The sequence below is a fragment of the Falco punctatus genome, assembly GCF_963210335.1.
Source record: "Falco punctatus genome assembly, chromosome: Z".
Classification (NCBI taxonomy): Eukaryota; Metazoa; Chordata; class Aves; order Falconiformes; family Falconidae; genus Falco; species Falco punctatus.
The window spans coordinates 49,321,639-49,344,144 of NC_137586.1; the positions used below are offsets into that span (position 1 = coordinate 49,321,639).

Consider the following 22,506-nt stretch of genomic DNA (forward strand, 5'->3'; position numbering starts at 1 on the left):
GGCTTTCAGAGTTAGAGAAAAATATGTCAGTGAAATAGGAATAGTCCTCCACATTGGGACGAAAGTTTCTGTACATTGCACAGATGATTTGACTATTTCAAAGTCAAGCAACAACCACAAGTTGCTCCAACACAACTTTAGCTGTTTTATCTGAATGTATGCAGCTGAGAAGTTGTGAAAGACAGCACAGAGATAGCCACTATGAACTGAAGCACATAGACTGTGCTTATGTGATGCAGAGTATTCAAGAAAGTATGGTTGATCATGCTACAAAACCTTATTAAATAAGTAAAAATCAGAATCATACGTTATTGACTTTTTATTTGAACGATAACGTTTCTCAAAAATAGTCTGTAGTCCTTGTAGCTGCAACCAAAAAGGCACATAAATACAAAACAACCCAGAATACAGATCAGGCAGAATGTAACATTTTTAAACAGGCATTCTTAAAGCAAAATCCTGAAATACACCGCTATAGTTTTAATTTATAAAAAGCTACAGCCTACTGTCACAATTCCTTAGTAGCTTCCTCTGATTTGTGTAATGTGTCCATCAGTGTAATGGTCACTGAAAATCCTGATAGCAAAACCTCCAATATTACTATCCAATCACATGGAAATTTTATGTACACATATTGAGTTGTGTTTCACTAGTGTTTCTACCATCTAAACTCTTTATTAGCTATCTGTGGGTCCTCCTCTCCAAGGCATAGCTATTTAGTGATAAAACTCAGCACACACACCATTTTAGTGCTTCAAAGTAGTTTGACTAAACTAGTATTTAGTTGCTGTTTCAAATCCTTGGTTTGTTCTTCACGTTCCTTATCACTCCCCCTCAAGACTGGTGCAAAAGATCCCCTGAGACTGAACATACTATAATGTAATTACACCAGTTTCACAATTCAGAAGTTTAAGTTTAGAAGCTTTAAAGTCAATAATATGAAAACCCTCACCCATAATATCAAACATGCATATAATCACATATGAAATGCCAGAAGCAAAGAGTATTTAATATGAATTTACCATTTAGGTAATGGAATTATCTGGCCAGGCATTCTTAAAAACTGGCTTCCAAAAATCATTAGAGAAAGATATAAACAAAAAAGAATTAAAGTTTGTATAATTCAATATTAAACGATGCAATACAGCATAAAATTATGTCTTAATGTTTTTTTTTCTTCCTTTTGGCCATATTAGGAACAGGCCATCCTCATTTGGGCCGGAATAATTCCTTGAAATTTATTTGAAGCTCCCACATTCTGAGAATATGCAAAAAGATTTACACGTTTTAGATGCATTTTTTTGGAAAATTGAATATTCATATAAATATTTGAAAATGTTTAAGGGTTTGAAGAAATAAACTTAAAACTTTTTAAGATACAACTTATGAAAGAGTCCTGTATGCAACAGTGATATCCCATTTAAGGAATGCTAGTAAATGGTAGTTTGAATTGCAAGTCCACTGCATCATTCACCAATTTCAAAATTCAGTATTCTTCCTCTCACTGTTTGCACCCTTCCAGAACAATCTTGTTAGTCAGGTTTCAATGCCATCAGTGGAAGAAATTGGAAGTCACTATACAGTGTAAAACACTTATCCTGCTAATCTGGAGAAAGAGGATTCCAAACAGCAATCTAATTCAATACAGACTGTGCAGCTTCCTTAAGAAGTGATGCGGCTTTGTCCAGTTCTTGTTCTGTTTGTTCCACTGTTATCACTACTCGAATACTAGAAAAAGAAAACCAGAACATACACAGTAAACTTTACTCCTTGCCTTCAGCTTCAGAGTTTTCTTGTACTAATTTTAACACTTTAAGATGACTCTCTCTAGGGAAGTTATTATGAATTCAAATTCAACCAGAAGCAAGCCATACGACTAAACAGAAATGGTCGAGCAACTTTTCCCTCCCATACACACCACAGAAATTTCATTATCATCTATTTTGACCTGCACATGTGCAGCTCATTGAAATGTGCCTGGTAACAGGCAACACACTGATCACTGAGATTTGGGTAGTTTTGATACAGTTATGTCAGGGTATTAGCATCCTGTAATAGTCACTGAAAATACACCTCAAAATGGAGCCTTTCCCATTTTTTTACAGGACCAACTATTCAATCTTGTATGCTGAACAAAACACCATCATTGTATGAAGAGAGATAGAGTTATATCCAATAAAATGAAGTAATGCATTGACTTTATACTAACCTTGGTGGAGGAAGACATTTTTCTTCCTTCTCCAGATAGCGGGCCTGAGTTAATGCAATACCACTATTCATGCACTACAAGTAAAGGAAATACAGCAGTTGTCAATCTGGGAACTTCTGATGGCATATCATTTTGATCACCAAATACACATAACTATGAGTGTGGTGTCAGGATAACTAAGTTCTTTCCCAAATGAAGGTTTTGAAGGTTGTGCAAATTTATGCCTAATTTTAATAGCATAAACACATAAAACAGGTGAGGGTGTAGCTTCTTTAACTTGGAGATTAAAGTAAACAGATAAAAATGCTGTATTACATAGACTATTAAATCATATCTAAGCATATTTTCAAGGAAATCAACTTCAGAGTTTCTTTTTGTTGTGTAGTCTTGTTTAGCTGCCACCTGAAATATAAAACTTCCTCATCAACCTTCATCTGGGAAACAGAGAATCAATGTGTATTGAAGATGGAAAAAATACTACACACAAAACGTGATTCTTCACACAAAAGCAAGTTTGTGGACTCAAACAAAGCAAAATTACAGAAAGCTACACCTCAAATGGTTAAAATACACCACCAGAACTCTGTTCAAACTATAGCCTTTATTCTTATAAGCTTCATAAAGTTTTCTAAGCAACAGTTTTACATGCAAATTTAACTTGAATTTTGAAGTACATAAGAGGAAATCATTATTTTCTGAAATAAAAGTTCCAATACACATTTTTATCCAGTGCTACAGACCTAAACATCTGCAGCAACAAATGGTTGGAAGATGGTCTTTAGTACAGCCCTACAGTCAGCAAAGACACTGAGTTTCTTGCAGCATTCCTGCAAGACATTTCAACAACTTACCCAGCAAGCCTCCCTACCCAAAGGTACTTCATTCATTATTCATGTTCAAGGGCAATGACATATTTTAATTGCTATGGGGACACTTACATAATCCACAACTCTTTTAAGTAGCTTCACATCATTTTCTCGAGACCCACTGCTCTCTTCCAACTGTAGGTGCAACGCTGGAGAAAAAGATTCTCCCACCACTTTTAAGCCAGAAATCCTAAAGAAATAACAAGCCTTTAATGCACATCCCACTTGAACAAACATGTTAAAATCCTGCACAGTGTTTCCCCTTTCTAGGTGGCGAGTGAGAAGACGGGTATTTCACTCTACTACTACTAATGCAGACAAAATATATGTGCATTTCAGCCTGCAATAGGTAACAAAACTTACCAAGTGAATGTCTTTCCTAAGGAGTTTGCTAAATGCACTTTCAGTGAGTTTGTGTAATAACAGTGACTCCTTTTGCAAAAAGGATTAATGATTCATATATTTTGAAAGGAACCTTACAAAGATAAAGGATAAATGTTTGTGTTAGGAGTCTATATATAGAAAATAAATGCTAAGTCTTTTTACCCACTTATGTGGTAAGAAGAAACAAGGTTTATTTTTTTTGGCAAGACTTCTAATTTTGAATTACTTCCTGTAGAAAATCTTTACAACATCACCTGCCAATTAGTCAGAAGCTCCTCTAAAACTAGTTACATTACTAGAATTGCTCCCACATCTGTATGTAGGGACAGCTGGCAATTAGTTTCCTAGAATCTGATTGAATGATCGACATTAGATTGTCACTGAGTTAGTCCCCTCTAAAAAAAGTGGTATCCAATACCCAAGCAAGACTTCTGGTCTCCAAAATTAATAGGTCCCATAAATGTCCATCTATGATGAGCTATAATTTTGATTTCCTGACTCTGATGAGCTTGCCTCACACACATGGTATGTTTACACACCCATTTTCAAATAAGTTTTCTATTTTTACAAAGCTCAAGACTGAGTCAGAGCAGAAGAGATGTTAAATCCATAAACTCCAGAAGCAGAGCTTAGAGGAAAGAGAACTGGCACTACAAGCACACTGAATCAATTATAAACTTGAAAAAATAAAATTATACTCTAGCATGGAAAGCATCTTGCATTGTTTCTACAATGCTATTTCAATGCACAGTCCATTCCAGAAAGACAAATCAAACATATTTTTCTTCAGCCACAAAACTGCAAACGTTCTGGTGTAATTCCCCCACACTTGCAAAGTAACCAAACACAAGCGACTTCTTTAATACCCAAGCGCACACACTGCATTTGCCTTACTACTGTACACATATCTAGGGACTGGGGATACAACATTAGGTAATATAAAAGGTGACAAAAAGCAGCCCAAGGTTCAGCTACAAGGCAAGAAAGACAATACACAGTATAGCCATATAACATTGCTTCTTAGTTAGATTCACTAGGAGAATGTTCTAAGAAGTAGCATTCTACAAGTAGGGAGGTGAGAGTAGAAGCCAGACGTAGTTTCACTGTAATTTAAACCTATTTGCTGGAAAACAAGAGTTTAAGACAACCTACTAAAACAATAAGATTTTGTTTAGAGAAACGCAGTATTAGCTTATAGTTATAAAATAGTAATAATACTTTAATTGAAATAGATAATCATAAACTGACCCCTTTCAAAATGTAACTGAGAAAAGATGAGTAAGAAGTAAGCTTCTTACAGCTTCTATTTAGACTGAATCTTTGCCTGAACAACATGCTTTGTATTTGCTACACACTTATCCATTGAGGCTGCTTACAAGTTTCAAACTTGACTTTAATCTTAAAACTTTTTCTGTCAGCCACAGCTGCAGTAAGCTGAACTACATAACACATCTTACCCTACTATTTGAAGAAACCCAGGAGCTTAACATGAGGTCTTCTGATGGCAATACTTTAACTTTGATGTTTAGTACTATGTTTTTCTGAGCATCCGCCAAATTAAGATTCAAGAAGTATTTGATAACCCAATGCATGCAATTGTAATTTGCCTGAAATCAGAATTGTTTTTCCTAAGAAATTCTGGGAAAGTTTCATTTTCAATCCAAAATGTACAGCTTCCACACAAAAACCAGGGAAGTCTGAAAGACCTGATTTTGAAGTAGCAAAGGAACAATACTAGGCTCCTGAACTCCAACAGTCCTTTTAAGGCTAGTTCTGTATTAGTAAATTAAATACGACTTGGACCGTTTTCTAGCGCCGTGGTGAATGGGTATAGAATGACTCACACCCATACGTCTAAAATCAGAGTCTCCATGTCGGGGTGGCCACATCCAAATTGACTACTGGGAACAGCTCCTGGCTCATACCAACTCTTGAACTGTGTCCAGGAGTCCTTTCAAAGAGCACTGCTTGGCCTGGGCCAAACTCAACCCACAGATCACTCAAACAATTCGGCAGAGTAGACAATTGAGATCCAGTGCCTAGGAATGGTTCCTGGTGTTAGTGTATCAGTATGGATGTAGCCTTGGGGAGCTCCCTCCTCACAGCCCTCTGCACTCCAGCTACAAGGCTGGGCTGCAGAACTGAGTGGCAGGACCAGGCTCTTGGCAGTAGGTAACCCTCTTTAGCTGGGCTGTCCTGAATACCATAAAAATTCGTATCAGTTTTGCTAATAGAAAACTAGAATAAAGTCTCATTGAAAAAACATCATTTCTCTGGAAACGAAAAATCTTCTAAAAATAAATCTGCTTTTTCCTAGAGAAAGCTTGCTTTATTGGAAAATTCTCAGCCAGGTGTAGGCTATACAACAATTAATGAACTGTTTAAGGGATACTAACTACTACTGGCACGCCTTTTAAAAAAACCACAAGATTCTATCCCGTCCATCCTGTCTCCCTGCAACACAGCTTCTTCGCTTCTATTTACTAAGACACTAGATATTTTCAAATACAAAACAGAAATCTACTTTATCTAAGTAAATTAGAATGTTAAGAAAGTTAAGAATATTCTTAATTTGTGTTAATCATCCCATGCCTTACTGCATTTTCTTATGCTTTATAAACTGTCATCGACAATAAGAAAGTAGTTCTTTTGAATCCTGGATAGAATTCTTCCATTTCTTCCAGAAACCAGCTTGTATCCAAAACAGGAATAAACAGTCATTCCTCTAGCTTACAACACCACGGTTTCATCCCCCACCATAGTCCATATAAAGACCAACACCTTTTTGGAATGCTAATCATGCACCGGTCCTTACATACAAAGCTCTAAATTTCCTAATTTAGTTACACTTCAGCTAAAAGAAAGATTTCCTTCACTTTTAATTTATTCCTCTCACTGCATTTGTTCTATTATAAGAAAGGAGAAAAGCTGTGTATGCTTTCCCGCTTTATTTGTAGTGTACAGTTTCATCACCATTTCATGCTTTTTTAAACCAACAGTAGTTCCACTCTATCGTAGTGAGAACACCATAAAGAACTGGAGTCAAGCAGCAGCCGTGGTTAGGCAGAGAAAATGACTGAGACTCTAAAGGGATTTTAAAAACCTGGACTCCCTTTAGTAGCATAACAGAGACAGCTGAAAAATTATTATATTCTTCCTTTAATACGTAAACAATTTAGTGCACATACCCCACTGAAGCATCTGTTTAACCAGAAATAGTTTTGGGCAAGGAGAATTCTTAAAAGCTGGCATTATAAAGGTGTGGTCAAATCAACAGCAGCCAAAGAAAACCCCCAAAAACACACTTACCCCTGTAAAGCTTTGTGAATTCGTTCACATTTAGCTCGAAGAGTCTGAAAAATGTCTACACACCAAATTTAAAAAAAAAAAAAAAAGGAAAAAGAAAAAAAAAGGTTAGATATCATATTTCACATTTTCTGTAACTATAAATTTTCAAAAGCCCCAAGATATACATATGTGTTGAAGTACTAAGTCTCTCCACCACTCTTTACCTTGCCCCTGATTCCCATTTCTGCCAGGAAATGACAGGCTTTTAAGATCTGACAAATGCGTTACTTCCCTTTATCTCGTAACTCAGCATTGGTTCATGATCGTATGGAAGGGATGACACAGACACTTGGTAATGGGATTGAAATACCAGGTCCAACTTATTTATATCTATAACATATCTACAGCCATGCAGTCTCTGCTCCTTGATCCTTCACCAACTCACTGCAGATTCTTAAACAGGAAACTGACTCCTGGACCTGGCAAGACTTGGTTCTTTTCCTTGGTAAATGTTGACCCTTCAATACAGCTAACAGTCCCATAACTTACTCTTTCTTTTTTTGTTTAATTTCTGAGGACTAGGCATGGGCTACCCAGCAGGTAGTTTTTATTTATTTGTGACAAATTAAATACTGCATCTCTCTGGAAATGCCCTCCAATCTGTTGATGGTAATGGAAGTTAAAAACAAAACCTCACAAATTTGGCCAGTTTTGTCCTCCTCATATGCCTCTCACTCCCTCCACCCCCTGCAAAAAAACCTTTCTTAGGTTCTAGCAACCAGGACAATTCTCTGACTCCTAGAGCAAAGACTCCTGCCTGCTAACTTTATCCAAATGCCCTGTACCTGGTCCTGCCAAAATTGCAGGTGATTGCACCACGATAATTCCTGAGACCCTTGCCTGGATTCTTGGAGATGGGGGGGGGGGGGGAGCAAAGTAGTGCAAGTGGAAAGGAAAGAGTTATTCAGTCTTGAGGAAATACATTCCCATTTATTTCTCTTCAACCTTCCATTCCTCCATTTGTCCTGAAGAAATTTGTCTTCAAGGAAGAAGCGTATCACTAGTCTATAAAGTGGAATAGTAATTCCTTATTTGCTTAGTGAAAACCATCTGTGTCCCTCCTACCCTCAACTAACTCACTTATTTTCAGATGGAACAAGGAAAAGGGAGGAAACATTGAAGAAAAGCAGGATGTGAAGTTAAAATTAATTAGCTGAAAAAGAGAGAGGACTTAAAAGAGTAAGAGGGCGAGGAATCCAAATAGGAAGAATTATTAGTTTTGGGTGAAGAAAGACTGAACAATAAGATTTTCTTGAATTAAGTACCTGGATTATCTTCCATAATATTCAGAGCCTCAATAGCAGCAGCAGCTAACAAAGGAGGCAGGGATGCAGAAAAGCAGTAGCCTTGACCAGATAATCGCTGTGGGGGAAAAAGAAAAAAATTAACTTGTTTATAGCAGTACAGACAATGTTTTAAAAGTTTATTCATATACATGTAAACAACCTCTCCTCCACTCCTACAGGTTTACGGACGGATTTAAAAGTAGGTCTCCAACTTATCTACAATATTTCATAGAACCAGACAGTTTCTGTACTGAACTAAAATATTCATAATAATTTACATCACAGTACTCCTTGCACATTGATATTAGTAACTGACTCTCATTTCTAAGTAACCAATCCTGCCACATCACATAAAAATGACAGCTGGCTTACCTGATGGTCAATAATAAAAGATCTTCCACAGCAAAATCCTCCAATAGAAGCCAGTGAATTTTCCATGTTTGCACTAATAAGATCTATATCATCAATCTGCCAGTTAAATTAACAAGTTATTAAAAGATGATTTTGATGATCAAGACTTTCTAAGACAAATCTATTAAAGATGCATCTTCTTTCACATTATTATGAATACAGAAAAACTATATATGATTATAAAAGATATGAATCCACAAAACTATTTAAAATGAAGCTACAACTGAAGTAACAATTTTAAGCAATATAAAATAAGATTGAGATCTATGGCTCTGTAGATAATTTGCATAGGATCACCCTTTTCCAGGCGCTGCAATGTGAAGAACACAAACAGAAGAAATAGATTATACAGATACTGCTGACAATTTCCCAAAGTACTTTGTGTGACAGTGTCCTTTAGGAATGTAAGTAGTCCCGCTGCAGTCAGCAGGAGTTCGGAGAGTGTGTGTGATCAAAATTAAGCATAAGCCTAGTTAAATCAGTCTGAACCTTAGAGACACAACTGTCTTGTTTCACCTGTTAGTTGCAAACATTTTTTTTGCCAGGCTCTGTAATGCACACTGATGACCACTAATGCAGATTCCCATTCCGAGCAGACAAAATGGAAAGATTATGTTTGTAAAATAATTTAATATAGAAGTAAATTAATCAGATGGTACTTGGTGAGCATCACAGTAGCACTGTTTGTTTCCTTTTCTAAAGCTGTTCAACATTCATTTTGTCTTTTCCACATTTGGTATTAAGACACTTAAAAGTGAAAACAATAGGAGAAAGGGGAAGACAGAATGAATTCTCAGTATTTGATATTTCACCTCCAAGCTGAAATCAAGACACTGTCAGAATGTATGGAGAGATGCTCCACACTAAGACACTGGCAAGCAAAAAAGCATTTCTTCATTCCACAGCTCAGGTGGCTGTGGTAGCCAACAACCATCAGGAGACCATTTTGGATTTCCAGATTACTCCTCAACTGAATAAACACCACAAACGTAAACTGCTGGAAAAATAGTTTCACTTAATCTGCCAGTAAAATAGTAAGACAATATCTTTGAAAGGACCGTCAAAATCTTTATCTTATTTTTCCTCACTGGACTATAAGGCAATAGGGCAAAGGAGGCTGGTTATCCCTGAGAAGATTTTTCTCACTTACCTCTAGCCCTCAAATATTTATGTGCAAGCAGACACTTACAAGACTGGAAAATACTGCAATGTTCACCTCACTGAGCGTCCAAAAAAAGGATAAAATCATGCACTGTAAAAGTTCTTTTATTTTCCTCACTAAAGGTAAGTAAAATTACTTCAACTAAGCACGTGAAAGAGAAGTGCCAAGACCTGACTGCTTTAAGACTGATAAAGAAAAGTATGTTTAAATTTCTATTGTACACTACTAAACATTGTTAATGCCACATGTATAAGAAATCAATTGCACAATTTGCTTCTGTACAAGTCTCTTGTTCACAACAAGACTCACAAAAAAGGCACTTACGTTTATTCCAAAATGTTCAGTAATTCCTCTTCCATGTTCTCCAAGGACTCCAAAGGAAAGGCTCTCCTCCAAAAATATTCTAACTTTGTATTTATACTTCAATTTTATCTAAAACACAGCAAATGACATAAAATACAAGTCAAGCCCACCAGAATCTGGTAACAAAATGGGTGGGGGAGATAAGGTAAATACAGACAAGTACAGTATCCTGAATACTGCAAAAAACGTCAACCCTAGAGTTGTGTTCTGTCATTAAGAAACTTTAAAAGCCTTCAAAATTCTTCCACATAGATGTTCATATATATATATATATAAAAATCAAAATAATTTTGAATAGGCTATCAACTACATTCAAGATGATTCATTTTCACAGCATTTCTTTCATTATTTATGCTGAATAGCAAATGTTTTCCGTGGAGTCACTGTTTATGACAGCTGTGTGAGGGTTTCTTTGAAACTTTCTTTTTTAAATATAACTTAGTTTCATGATTTAGTATCATAGAGCATAGCTGAAAATACAGTATTTTCCAGGTTATAGAACAGGACCATAACTACATATTCATGTGCAAGTCTCATTACATATAGCTTCAGAATCCTAATTCTGATCAGAATTTTCAAAACAACGTTAAGATATGGGATCGTTATTTCATGAAGGTTTGAGAAAGCAAGAAGGTAAACAAAAAAACTGCCTGCAGAGCTTTTCTATGTAGGCTGAACTATATGATACTGCTGTTTCATTAGCCACATATTTTCACATGCAGAGCTTAAAAGGGAAACTGAAATCCACTTACCAGTTCTGGAAGAGGGCAAATATCTCCTGTGTTCATATACAATCCTTCCACTACCATAAATCTTCGAGTTACACGGGCCTTGCGAGGATTCTTCAGAGAAAGACATGGTTTCAGTTCATATCAATTGTTACTAACAAGCAAAGTTCTGAAAATTCTTTGACAGGGAAGGACAATAATGGGAAGGGAAGGAAGATGTCATCTCTTTTTCAAGTAAGCTTTTACTTTAGTTTAAACTTTGTATTTATAATTTGTAACAAAAGTTGAAATGCTTCATTGGACTAGTTTTTCTTTATTTTGTAATAATTTTAAAGCTTTTGACACAAGATTTAAGATGCCTTGTTTTGCAACAAATCATAACCAATCCATTTGAACTTTATGAATAAAATACAAACAATACAACTACAGAATAAATACTACAAATCTTGGTCTCTATTATATTCATCATTAGTCTGAGCATTTAAAAGGGTTTTCAACAAGTGGCTGGTGCACCAGGATTCTCAGTGTAGCACAAACCTCCCTCAAGTAGTGTCTTCATAAAACACAACCCGAAAGTATTTGTAACATTCAAGTTACAACCTCCTTGTCTGATCTCTGGGCAATACAGGCCATAAGAATATCCTGCACTGGTTTCTGTTTAAATTTCAGTGTTATGATTTGAGTTTTGTTGTTTTAAAATGTTGTTCCCCTAGTATTTACTTGAAACCTTATTGGTATCTTCCAATCAAGGACATTAAGTCATGCTTCTTACCTTTCTCAGTTCTTGTAAAAAGATTCAGAGAACATCTATGTCACTTTTCTGAGTGGTAGGCACCAAAATTAGGCACAGTCTACTCCACAAGTTGGACCAACTCTAATGGTAAGATCTACCTCTTCCTAGTCAGTGTGTCTTAGTCATACACACATGGTCTATATTAAGCTCTTGGCCACCTACTTTATGTTCACATTCAGCTAATTACATTACGAAACTTAAATCATGTAGCTAAATCAAAGCACTCTGCTCTAACAAACCGAATGTTATACAAATTGCATCACTAGTCTGTCAACCACATCTAAGAACTCATGTAAAGACTATCTGACAAAATGTATTATCCATGAAGGTATGTTAACTAGTATGTTATCTATAAATCTTCTCTTAATCAGACCAATTACTGATTGGCTTATAATTATGCAGTTAATTTATTTTACTTTTTCTATGTGCTAGCACAAAATCAGCTGCCTTCCATTTGTCTAAAACTTTCCTTCACTCTGTGAACAAGGCATATAATGGCAATAGCTCTTCAGCTAACTCTTTATCTGCCTTTGGACACCCTTTTTTATTACTGTCAAAATGAGAAGCAAGCCATCAGACTGATCCAGATTTTTTGAGAGAGAGAACATCTTAAGAGTTGAGTGCAAGGTAGGATAAGTGTCTAAGGAGGGGAAAAAAAAAAATCATGTTGATTCTGTAAATCAAAGGGTTAGAAGAGTAGCCACTTTTGTGTTGATTTTACAGTGTGGCATTCAAACTGATAATTGACTTGCACGATTTACTAGGTAAATGTAGTTACATAAATTTTTAAAAGACCAAAAATCCTCTGTAATAATGTTTTAAAAAAATAAAATGATCTCACACTTGAGTTAACTTCCCATAAAGATATTCACCCACTACCAATGCCTGTAAGCTCACTTCCAGTGTTTACACAAATGCAAATAAATAAATATTAAAAAAAAAATCTCAATTATGTAAGTAACATTAAATGCTCAATAGAGATTTATAAAAAACAATTAACTGCTTACAATAGTTGCATCCATTCAATTATACAACCCAGTAAAAAAAGAGTGGGGAAGATGGCACAAAAAAGTACAAATATTTCTTCAAAGGAATGGTACCTTTTGATCTTCAGTCTCCTGTTCTTTCAGCAGTCGTTCAAGGTCAGCCATATCATTATGCTTAAATAACTTGATGTTACTACGAGATGCTTGTAATCCCTTCTGAATAGCAAAGCAGGCAGCCTCATCTCTGTAAATACAGCAAGCCCTTCTAAGTTTGCACTTGGTTCAGCAATTATACAAAGAAAGTTGGCTGTTAGGATTATCCTGCGTCCTACAGCAGATATCTGTACTTAGCTGTAGTTAAAACCAAGTTTATTAAAGCATCATATATTTTATTTGCAATTTGAAGACTCTTTTCCAAAGCTTCTCAACTTTCCTATGCACTGTAGCCACTAAAAGGCAACAGGTTTTTCTCTTGAAGTGTACGTGGAGGTTTTTTTTTTTGTTTGTGACAGCAGTTTGAACACAGCATTCCATGGACCGCCTACAATGCCATGGTGATCATCCTGGTAACCTCTCACTCCATTTGCTCTGGGGTCATAGAAAAAAGGTGTAAAGATGTGCCTGTAGCATTTACAGTGGTCCTCCAACTTCTCAAAACCTGCTTTTTAATATCCATTGGGCATTACTAGCTCAGTGTTCAAAGAACTATCCACCATTTTTAGGTGTTGGAAAAACAAATCTCTGAGCATGATGGGATGCAATATCAAAGATGCTTAAGTTGTATAATCTTTTAAAAGTGGCAACTAAATCAAACCTTCTGCACATGTTAAATGTAGTAATTTCAACCAAGTTGCACCAAAAAGGTGAGATCTTTTGTCAGTGAGAAGCTGAAACCATACAAGCTAAGTCCAGGATACACAGGCATCCCTGAATGGTATGCACAATCCTGGTCATTCGTCTCAAAAAATCTGATCTGGAAAATGTTCAAAGATGATCAAAAACCATAATCAAAGTTATGAAAGAACTTCTGTAAAAGAAATCAAATAGGCTGCAAGTTACACTTAGAAAAGAGAGCACTGAAGATTTTGGCAGATGAAAACAAAAGTATCAGTGTGTTGTAGCTTAAACCCAGCAGGCAGCTAAGCCCCACACTGCCACTCACTCAATCCCCCCATGGAGAAGACACATCAGTTCACTGTCTAAAAGTCAACAGCACGGACTGAAATTAGTAGGTGTTATATGAAAAAATAAGAAATGCCTGTTTTGAATAAAATGTTAAACTGTGAAAGGATACATCACTGAAGCATTGTGGATATTAAGGATTTACAAAGGTACTAAAAGAATAGGAAGGTTTATGAAAAATGCATCAACTACTACTAAATCCAAACCCTTCTCTTTGGCTCAGAATGTCTTGACTATTGCTACATTGTTTCTCCTGGGTTTTTTATTATTCCCTAGACAAATTATGACTGGCTATTTCCAGGGACCAGATACCAGGCTTGCTGAATCCTTAGTTTGATCCTTCATAGCTGTTCCTTTGTTATTTTAATATGTACCAATATTTATCCAACTAATCCATTGAAAATATGTATGAAGGGAACAACTGTCCTACAAGAAAGGTGAGAAGCCAGAAGTAAACAGAAGAAAAGCAAACTGATTTTACAGTTTCTTAAGAAGAAAACTAGCTATCAGATTCCTGTTAGTTGTTGCATGTACAAGTTTGTGTTTTTTTTCAGCTGAGTGCCCAAGTCTCCTCTTCTACAATAACATCAGTAACCTATTTGATTTGGAGTATTTGCGCTTTGTACAACAAAATACTTGATCAAAACCAGCATTATTTTTTAAATGGTTAACTTAATATGATTGACAACAATGAAAAAGAAAATTTCAAAAGGAACGCTCTTTAACCCGGAACTTCTCAAGCAGAAAAACCATACTTACACAAATACAATGTCCCCTCTTTTCGAATATGCAGGAATAGCACTGGCAATTGTTGCAAATCCATATGAGTATATAATAGCTTCCTCTGTCCTCATGAATTTTGCTAATCGTTCTTCTAATTCTAAGTGCACATCTATTTGAGAGAAAAGATGAGATCTTAAGACAGTTTACTTGTTTTCACATCACAAAGACTATCACTTCTTTTAACAACCATTAATTGAAGCAAACAGAATGTTTATTTGTACAAAAAGTGTTACAAGTAACTTCCAAAAAACAGCTGCAACCAATCTATTCTTAAACTGATAAGTAACCTGATGCTAATCAGAAGCTTTAATACATCTAAAAATATTTATGTAATGTGGTTATCTTGTGTTCCTATGCAATGGTAATTAAAATCTACTTGTGATTAGACCACAAGTAAATGATGCAGTGTTCCTGGACTGTGACTAGGGAGCACAGTCACTACAGTCAGACAACAAATAGCTCCATAATTTATAGCAATAAATGAGGTCCTGTTGGCAGACTCTCAGATCTTCCAAGCTGATGCTTCCACTACGTATAGCACTGCTATCACCACAACAGAAAACTGCTCTTGTCAGGCTGCAATCACATACCATCTCCTGAATGCACCAAGGTCACCATCTCCATGCCAGAGATTACTCACCCTTAAGATAAACTAACACAATTATACACACAAATTCGGTCAAAGTGACCCATGTTAGAAACAGAACAACACTAAACCAAAAGATTAAGAAGTGTAATACCACATGGTGAGTAGATTGTTGCTGCAGGAAGGTGACCACAGTATTAAGTATTCTGCCTAAGCAAAATAATCTGCATCAAACAAACTGTTATTTTAATTGTGTAACTTTCTTGCTACTACCTGCTTCCACTAACAAAAGTTAGTCAGAGAATTATGCCTTTAATCAACTGAAAATAAAAAAGATTAAAGGGCAAACAGAGGTCCTTAGTGTGACTTGGAAGATCACCAATGGCCAAATGTTGTCTTTCTGCAATTACTGAAAGTTCATTGACACTAAAATCAAATGAACAACATCAGTTAAAAATACAGATTCTTCAATAGCCTATGAGGCACCATTATGTCGAAGTTGCTATTTCTAACCAGGTACCAACAGCAAGGGTGTAAGAAGAAAGGGCTCTGCAAAAATCTTAACTTTACCATACTAAACAAACACCTAGCATAACCTTTTCTCAGAAAGGCACATCCACCCGATTCATCTATTTATACAATAAAAGCAAAAGGTATGTCTTCAAACAACAGCCTCTCAACCACATTCAAGAGCAATTTTAGCCACTGACTGCAAACTACAAATCTTGAACAATCCTCTCCTAATGTTTACCTGCACACCAAATAATGGAATGGAAAAGAATTATTTTATTTGGTTTTCCACTGATTTTATATGGAAACAAAAAATTTAATCCTTATTATTTTGAAGTTTTATTTTGCTACCTATCACTTTGATCCAGCTGTATTAGATACACCAAATATTCAGATAAACCTACACTACTCTTTCTTCTCCAAAGTCTTTGGAAGGAAGGACACTGATTGAAGTTATCTAATCTACTTTCTGAGAGAGATTTTTCATAGTCCTTTTTCAGAACCTTTGTATCTTTTTCTTTGTTACATTGACTTCAGGACCTATGAAACAGTCCCCAGTCAGGATTCAAAACAGAATGGATGAACCTTGATTCAATTATGGAACAAAAGCCCAAGAAAGATCTTTTTCTAGCAGCAAGTACCAAAAAGAGGCTGGCCACACACAATATAAACAACATTCAGCCAAAAATGTTCTTTCCTGAAGCCCTGCCAGCAGAGAATAACAGGGGAAACATGAACTGAACTACTACTATTGAGTGCCCAGCTATTGATATCTAACAGAAAAAACACTTTTGAGTGTAAAAGACCACCTACATCCTTTAACTAAAAAATTAGAAAGATGAGACCATTGCTGTTAAAAATGAAAACTTGTCTGCTTCTCAATGAGCTTTACTCAGCAACAACTACCACTACACTGAGCATGGGCTAGGTAAAAAGATTAGATGAAACAAATACTCTCAGCAATAATGAGCTAATGAATATAATCAGATTCATGTTAAGTAAGTAAATTTTACGAGCCTAGTAAGTTTTGCTAAGGGCAAGAACATGTAAGTTCAGAATGACATACAGCATAGAAAAATGTGATACATAAATTACAGAAGGGAAACAGTGATTTGTATAATTGTGAGGCTGAAAAACTTAAGACAGTATTAATAAAAGCTTCACTACCATTCTGCCATGATAAAAACAGAGTACTATCTAACTCTTCTTTATCACAATGATTTGCTTTAGCCTGGTTACATCACTTGGATTAGCCTAGCTTAAGTGAAAGCTGCAAACAGTACCTGGAGTACATTGCTAAGAGGAAGCTATGACTGGAATAGCTTTCTATGCTACTATGAAACCTTAATAAAACTATCATTGTCAACAACGGCTACACAGTCCCAGTCTAGTGCCTAGCACATGCTTGCACACAAGTGAAAAGCAGAAGAACTGCAACCAAATCCCACACCACCTTCTATATATTTTATTAGGTTGCCAGTCCTGATCTTCACAGTACAACTGAAATTCTGTCTCCTAGGCAATCAACAATAGCCTTAAAACACCAGAAAAGTGATACACCCCTCAGCTGTCATTATGGAGACAACCACCATAAAAGATTCAGTTATGTGTGAATATACTGGTATTTCAAGCTTATCATAGGATAAAGGCATGGATACATTTTTCAGGGATACAGCACAAAGCAAAAACGTCTTAATAGGGACTCACAAAATCTATGAAATCCCTTCAAACAGGTAGAGATAGAAGAATCAAGTCTCCACTCAAAATAAATTATAACATAATATTTATGTTTCCAAATAAAGAGATCTCTATGCCCTAAAAGGGCATAATTCTGACTGACAACAAGTGACAATCACCAATTAAGTCCTATATAGTTAAGAGGAAACTACGTAGTTCTGGATACAACATAACTCATTTATCAAAGTCACAGCGCACAAAAAATTGTCAAAAAAGTTTGAGACATACAAAAGAAGAGTTTATTATCTGATATTCACAATCCTGTAATACTCAAATGTTTGAAGTCAAGGGAAAATGAAAATGGGAAAACAGTCTGGGATCCAACAAGAACAGCAGGTGTTTGTCTGCAATTTGAAACAAATTCTCTGTTACTTTATCTGTAAAAGATGGTATCTCAAATAGGTGACTAACATAATTTCTTTGCTAGTGACATCATCCAGCAATACCACAGATTATATCCCCCGCTTTGTGAAATGGAGCATGTACCCAAAAAATTCAAAGCCAATGAACAGTAACCAAACTAAATGCAAAAACTATAGAGTTTGGATCTTAGGATGAGACCTCCAAAGAGGGCAGGAGAGAGCCCAAAGTGTCTCACTTAACAGAGAAAAACTTAACCGGTCTGTTTCAAATAATTACTAGAAAGAAGCAAAGCGGAAAATTTCACAAAACTTAACATCAACCTGGACTCAAAAGGCAGGAGGCATTAGTCCACAAGTTTCTTTGAGTTTTTCAGTGTTTTGGGGGAAAACCAAAACAAACAAAAAAACCCTGTATGAATTCCAAAAGACCACTGCTGAACTGTGATCAGTGTGGGAATCTACATTCCTAAAACTCTCTACTAATCAATGTGCTACCATCACCTTCTTTCCAAAATAATTATGATTCTAGGCTAATGAACAACTATGAGATTGACATTTAAGACTCAACTTTGTTCTGATACATAGACCTCTAACAAATCAAAATAGGTACAGTACCTAGCTGATCACTTTAAGGACTAACTTGATTAACTGAGAAAAGTTCAAATTAATCTTGAATTCAAGTCAAGGCTATAGGAAGCTAACTCTATGAGATCACTGAGTACAAACACACTGTGAATTCCATCACCTCTGGAAAGACACCAGAAAGTTCACAAGACAATGAGTTGATGGTTTTAGCCTGCAACTGTGCAGCTATTGCTGTATTACTGCCTGGTTTCCATGCAGTATTTCAAAATAACAACGTCTGTTTCCAGAGCCTGATATTTAACAACTTACTACTTTCTAAAAAGATTGAGAAAACCCTTACTAACACCTGATCACATCATAAAAATCTCTTAATTACAACATTGAAGTTATCTGTAAAGTAAAACTTCATTTTGACTACAGCATTTGATAAGCTTAACTAATAATCTTTATCACAGAAATCAGACTGCCCTCTTGCGGTCTACTCAGAAACTTATTATTAATTTACACTTTAACTCACAATATATGAATAAATTCCAATGTTTCTTTTCTCTTTCTATTACGGTGACCAGAACTAAAACACATTGTATTTAACTTTGCAACTGTCCCCCAAGACCAGCATTAGAAAGAGTAAGAAAACACATAAAATTAATAAGAAACAAAGCTATAAGCAATAAACACTACCAATCCTTAACAATTACATTTAAAATTGTGTTAGAGGGTGACTTTTCTTCACAGCACCAGAAATAATTTACTACTAAAATACAGGACTGTTTTGGCTGACTTAACAAACCAGTCTGAGCACCTTTAAAGGCAGATCAAAGAAAGTTACTCACCAAAAGTGCCATAGAATCCTCTAGGTCCACAAGTGCCAACACCATATTTCTTCAGAGATGCCTGGGCCGCACTCTTTTAACAGAAAAGAATTACATGAAATATTTGTTCTTACACTAGATCTCTAACTTTTCTATACGCTTCATATTGGCAATCCGATACCAATGTACATAGGGTAGTTGTTGCATCATGTAACATGACCTGATTTACAGGAAGTATAATAATGTACTGAATTTATTAATTAATTTCACATGAAAACTATTTTAGACAAGTGTTTGAGCATTACTCATCATATTCTAGTGATTAAGAACATCAGATATTAATCTAAATTTGATAATCAGCTAGTACGCAGTAAGAACACCAGGTTAAACTTTAGGAAAAAGACAATTCAACAGCACAAAATCACAAAGTTTATAATCTTCCTTGCTGCTTTAGAAGTATACTCCCTTGACCAAGTTTGTGCTTTCCAAAGTAATTCTTAATTTCAAGATAACATACAAAGTAAAAGAGGAATAATTACATAAACACAGTAACTGGAAGAACTCACCTTAACCTTTTCATTATCCAGCAGTCCAAGAAAGTTAAATGATGCAAAGTTTATGCATTCCTTGCCATTAACAGTGATTATATGGGTGGGAGGACTGAAAAACAATTACAGACCTATTGTTATGAATGAACAGTTGCTGTTTTCATAAACAGACAAACAGTACAGGATTTTTGTTTTTCAACACTAAGAAGCACATAGCTTCTCCAAGATTCCTTCTTTCCACTTCTTCCTACGCAGCTGCCATTCAAGTTCAGTGTCAAGTGACAAACATACTGCTATACTCCACTAAAACTGTATTCCTGTAATTTAGTAAAGAAACCATAAATACCTTCTTGAGATATTTAATGATTCTGTCTTGAAAACTTAATTCATACAAAGATGACTCCTGAAGAAATAAAGTTACTCCTTTAAAATCAAAGTAATACCTCTTTGGAAGAATACTACAAATAAAAAGTGAATTTCATTGCTACTTGCTTCCATGATACACAAATCTAAAACCAATGTTTTTGTCATAAAGCAGACTCACAATACCAACCTTGTACTGAATCAAGTTCCTGAAATATAGGTACTAGCTGTAAGCAGATAGAAGTACTGTATTGTCTGTCAGCTCAAGTTTCCAACTCTGTTTAATCCATAATGGTTTGAATAACTCATGTAACCAGGAAACACAGAAAATGTGAAAAACCCACAACCAATAGTAACAAAAGAACAAGAGCACAATAAATAATGAAGTGCAGCAGTGCACAGAAATTTTCTGCCCTAAAAAAATTATGATTTAGATAAGCATTAAAAAATTGAAGATAAAAATAGCCACCACTCCTTTAAATGCAAGTATCACATCTGTGTGCAGTGTTCTAAAAAACCCTGCTTTGGCAATTCTACACTACAATACCACAAAATCAAGTTTCAATTAATCACTCAGGAGTGCCGAGAAGTCTCAGAGTTAAGCTGAACACAAAATCTTATGTGTGCCCATTTCAGTATGCGTACTACAGTTGAGAATCTATACTATTCCTCAAACACAATAGTATCAACAAGCTTTTCCCATGTGGGAACTAGCACTGAACAATTTCCACAATCAAAATTAAACAGGGCTGCTCAAATGTCAAATGCCTATGCACAGCTGCTCCAAATCTGGCTGCTGACAATATTTCAATGGGTATATTTGGTGTGCAAAGCAAATAGACTTCAAGTCCAAGCTATTCACTACAAGTTAAGAAAAACATATAATTGCCTGAACTTCACTTAAAAATACTCCATGATTTTGTTTCATATCTGCTCACTTTAAAAATTAAGCACATTACTTCAACCAAGCAACCGCAAAGTTTACAAAACAACTTTGGAAAGCTTTCTGCTAACACAGTGTATGCACCATGCACCTTCATCACTGACTGTCATTCCAAGACATTAAACCGACAAAAGCTGAACCTGACCCCACAAAAAAGCTGTCCTGCATTACTGCAGTGCATCTTCTGCACAGAAAGAGCATTGCACAAATATGCAGGAAACTGCCTCGGGGAACTTCCTGCTATTAAAAATATACCTGGACCTGTTCCTCTGGCTTGCTCATCAATGAGTTGTACCAAACATCTGAAGTCCTATTAAGTGAAACAACTACTTAGGTTTGCAGATATTCAGATAGAGCAGACCTCTACCTATGGATTTTGGCACTAACACAAGGTTTAGTATATTCCCAGCATACTATTAGACCTGGTAAATGTACAAATAATTGCCCCCACAGCTCCATCTCTCAAATCTAGAAAATACACTAATGTTCACCAAGAACTTACCCCTAACAAAGCTGCAGACCCCATGAAAACACAGCCACACTTTGCTATCAGAATTTTACCCAACCTTCTAAAGGAATACTCATGGTTAAGCAGAAAACGCTCATGGAAAAACTAATTCCAGTGAATAATTAGATATAAAACATGGCTGCTAGTAGTATCATAAAACTTTCCTTGCAATGACAAAAACAAGAAGTCTTTGCAAAAGGAAAATGGTGAAAGGCTTAATTTCTTTACAGTGCCATGTATCTCTCTTCCTCTAGTATAACACAGTTTGTTAGGCATCACATTTAGGGACAACTGTTATGAGATACTGAGTGATCCAGCTGAAATCATAAATAAAAATATGATTTCAAGCTATATTCAAAGAATCTGCAAGCAAGACCTTCAGAAACTGTGTTTTTTAAGAACCAAAAGCACTACATCCATATGTAGACTTCTCACTTATCTCCTAAGTGTTGCATGTATTGAAAAATCAGTCATAGAAGATGATAAAGTAAAAGCCAGATCTTTAGTGCCTTTTCATTTTAAAGCAAAACAAGAATCAGCATGAGAATTTTGCAGACATACTGTTTTAGCAGACAGGTTTACATTTTCTGAATGATGTCTTGTACAACTAAGCTATCTTGCATAAATTATTTCGCAGAAAGGCTACCACAAGAAGTAACTAACTTCTGAACTATGACTGGGCTGTCATGGGTAACTTGGTCACCACTGATTCAAGATTGGTTTGTTTGAAAAAGTCTCTGCATTGTTGGCTTTGCTTATCATATGGCAATGTTACCAGGATTACGCAAGTGTTCAGCAGAAAGTAGCATACTAACATAAGGCAGAAACCACCTTGCATCCTGAGGGAGGAGGAAGTCTGCCTCCCCCACCCAGTGTGTCAAAGTTTTTCCTGAAATATTTAATACTTCCCAACTGGTCAGGAGCCTATATAAACCCTATCCACACATTACTGCAAATATGCAATATTAAACCACCATACACTAAGATAATTAAGATTTATGTAAACTGCCATTCACGGTAGACATTAACACATAAAAATCATGGAAAGATG

At 35.8% G+C, this 22,506-nt stretch overlaps 1 protein-coding gene across 1 annotated transcript in view; it reads right to left on the reverse strand.

The window, feature by feature from the left end:
• Nucleotides 1-304: 304 nt before the first annotated feature.
• Nucleotides 305-22,506, reverse strand: part of SPTLC1 (serine palmitoyltransferase long chain base subunit 1) — a 34,192-nt gene continuing 11,990 nt past the window's right edge. The window contains exons 4-15 of the mRNA XM_080373155.1: nt 19,660-19,753; nt 19,115-19,187; nt 14,478-14,610; nt 12,651-12,780; nt 10,782-10,871; nt 9,991-10,098; nt 8,466-8,561; nt 8,073-8,169; nt 6,769-6,823; nt 3,148-3,265; nt 2,210-2,283; nt 305-1,728 (exon numbers count right to left, since the gene is read on the reverse strand). Of these exons, the coding sequence (XP_080229281.1) occupies nt 1,635-1,728; nt 2,210-2,283; nt 3,148-3,265; nt 6,769-6,823; nt 8,073-8,169; nt 8,466-8,561; nt 9,991-10,098; nt 10,782-10,871; nt 12,651-12,780; nt 14,478-14,610; nt 19,115-19,187; nt 19,660-19,753 (1,162 nt within the window). The 3' untranslated portion in view covers nt 305-1,634. The remainder of the gene's footprint in view (nt 1,729-2,209; nt 2,284-3,147; nt 3,266-6,768; nt 6,824-8,072; nt 8,170-8,465; nt 8,562-9,990; nt 10,099-10,781; nt 10,872-12,650; nt 12,781-14,477; nt 14,611-19,114; nt 19,188-19,659; nt 19,754-22,506) is intronic.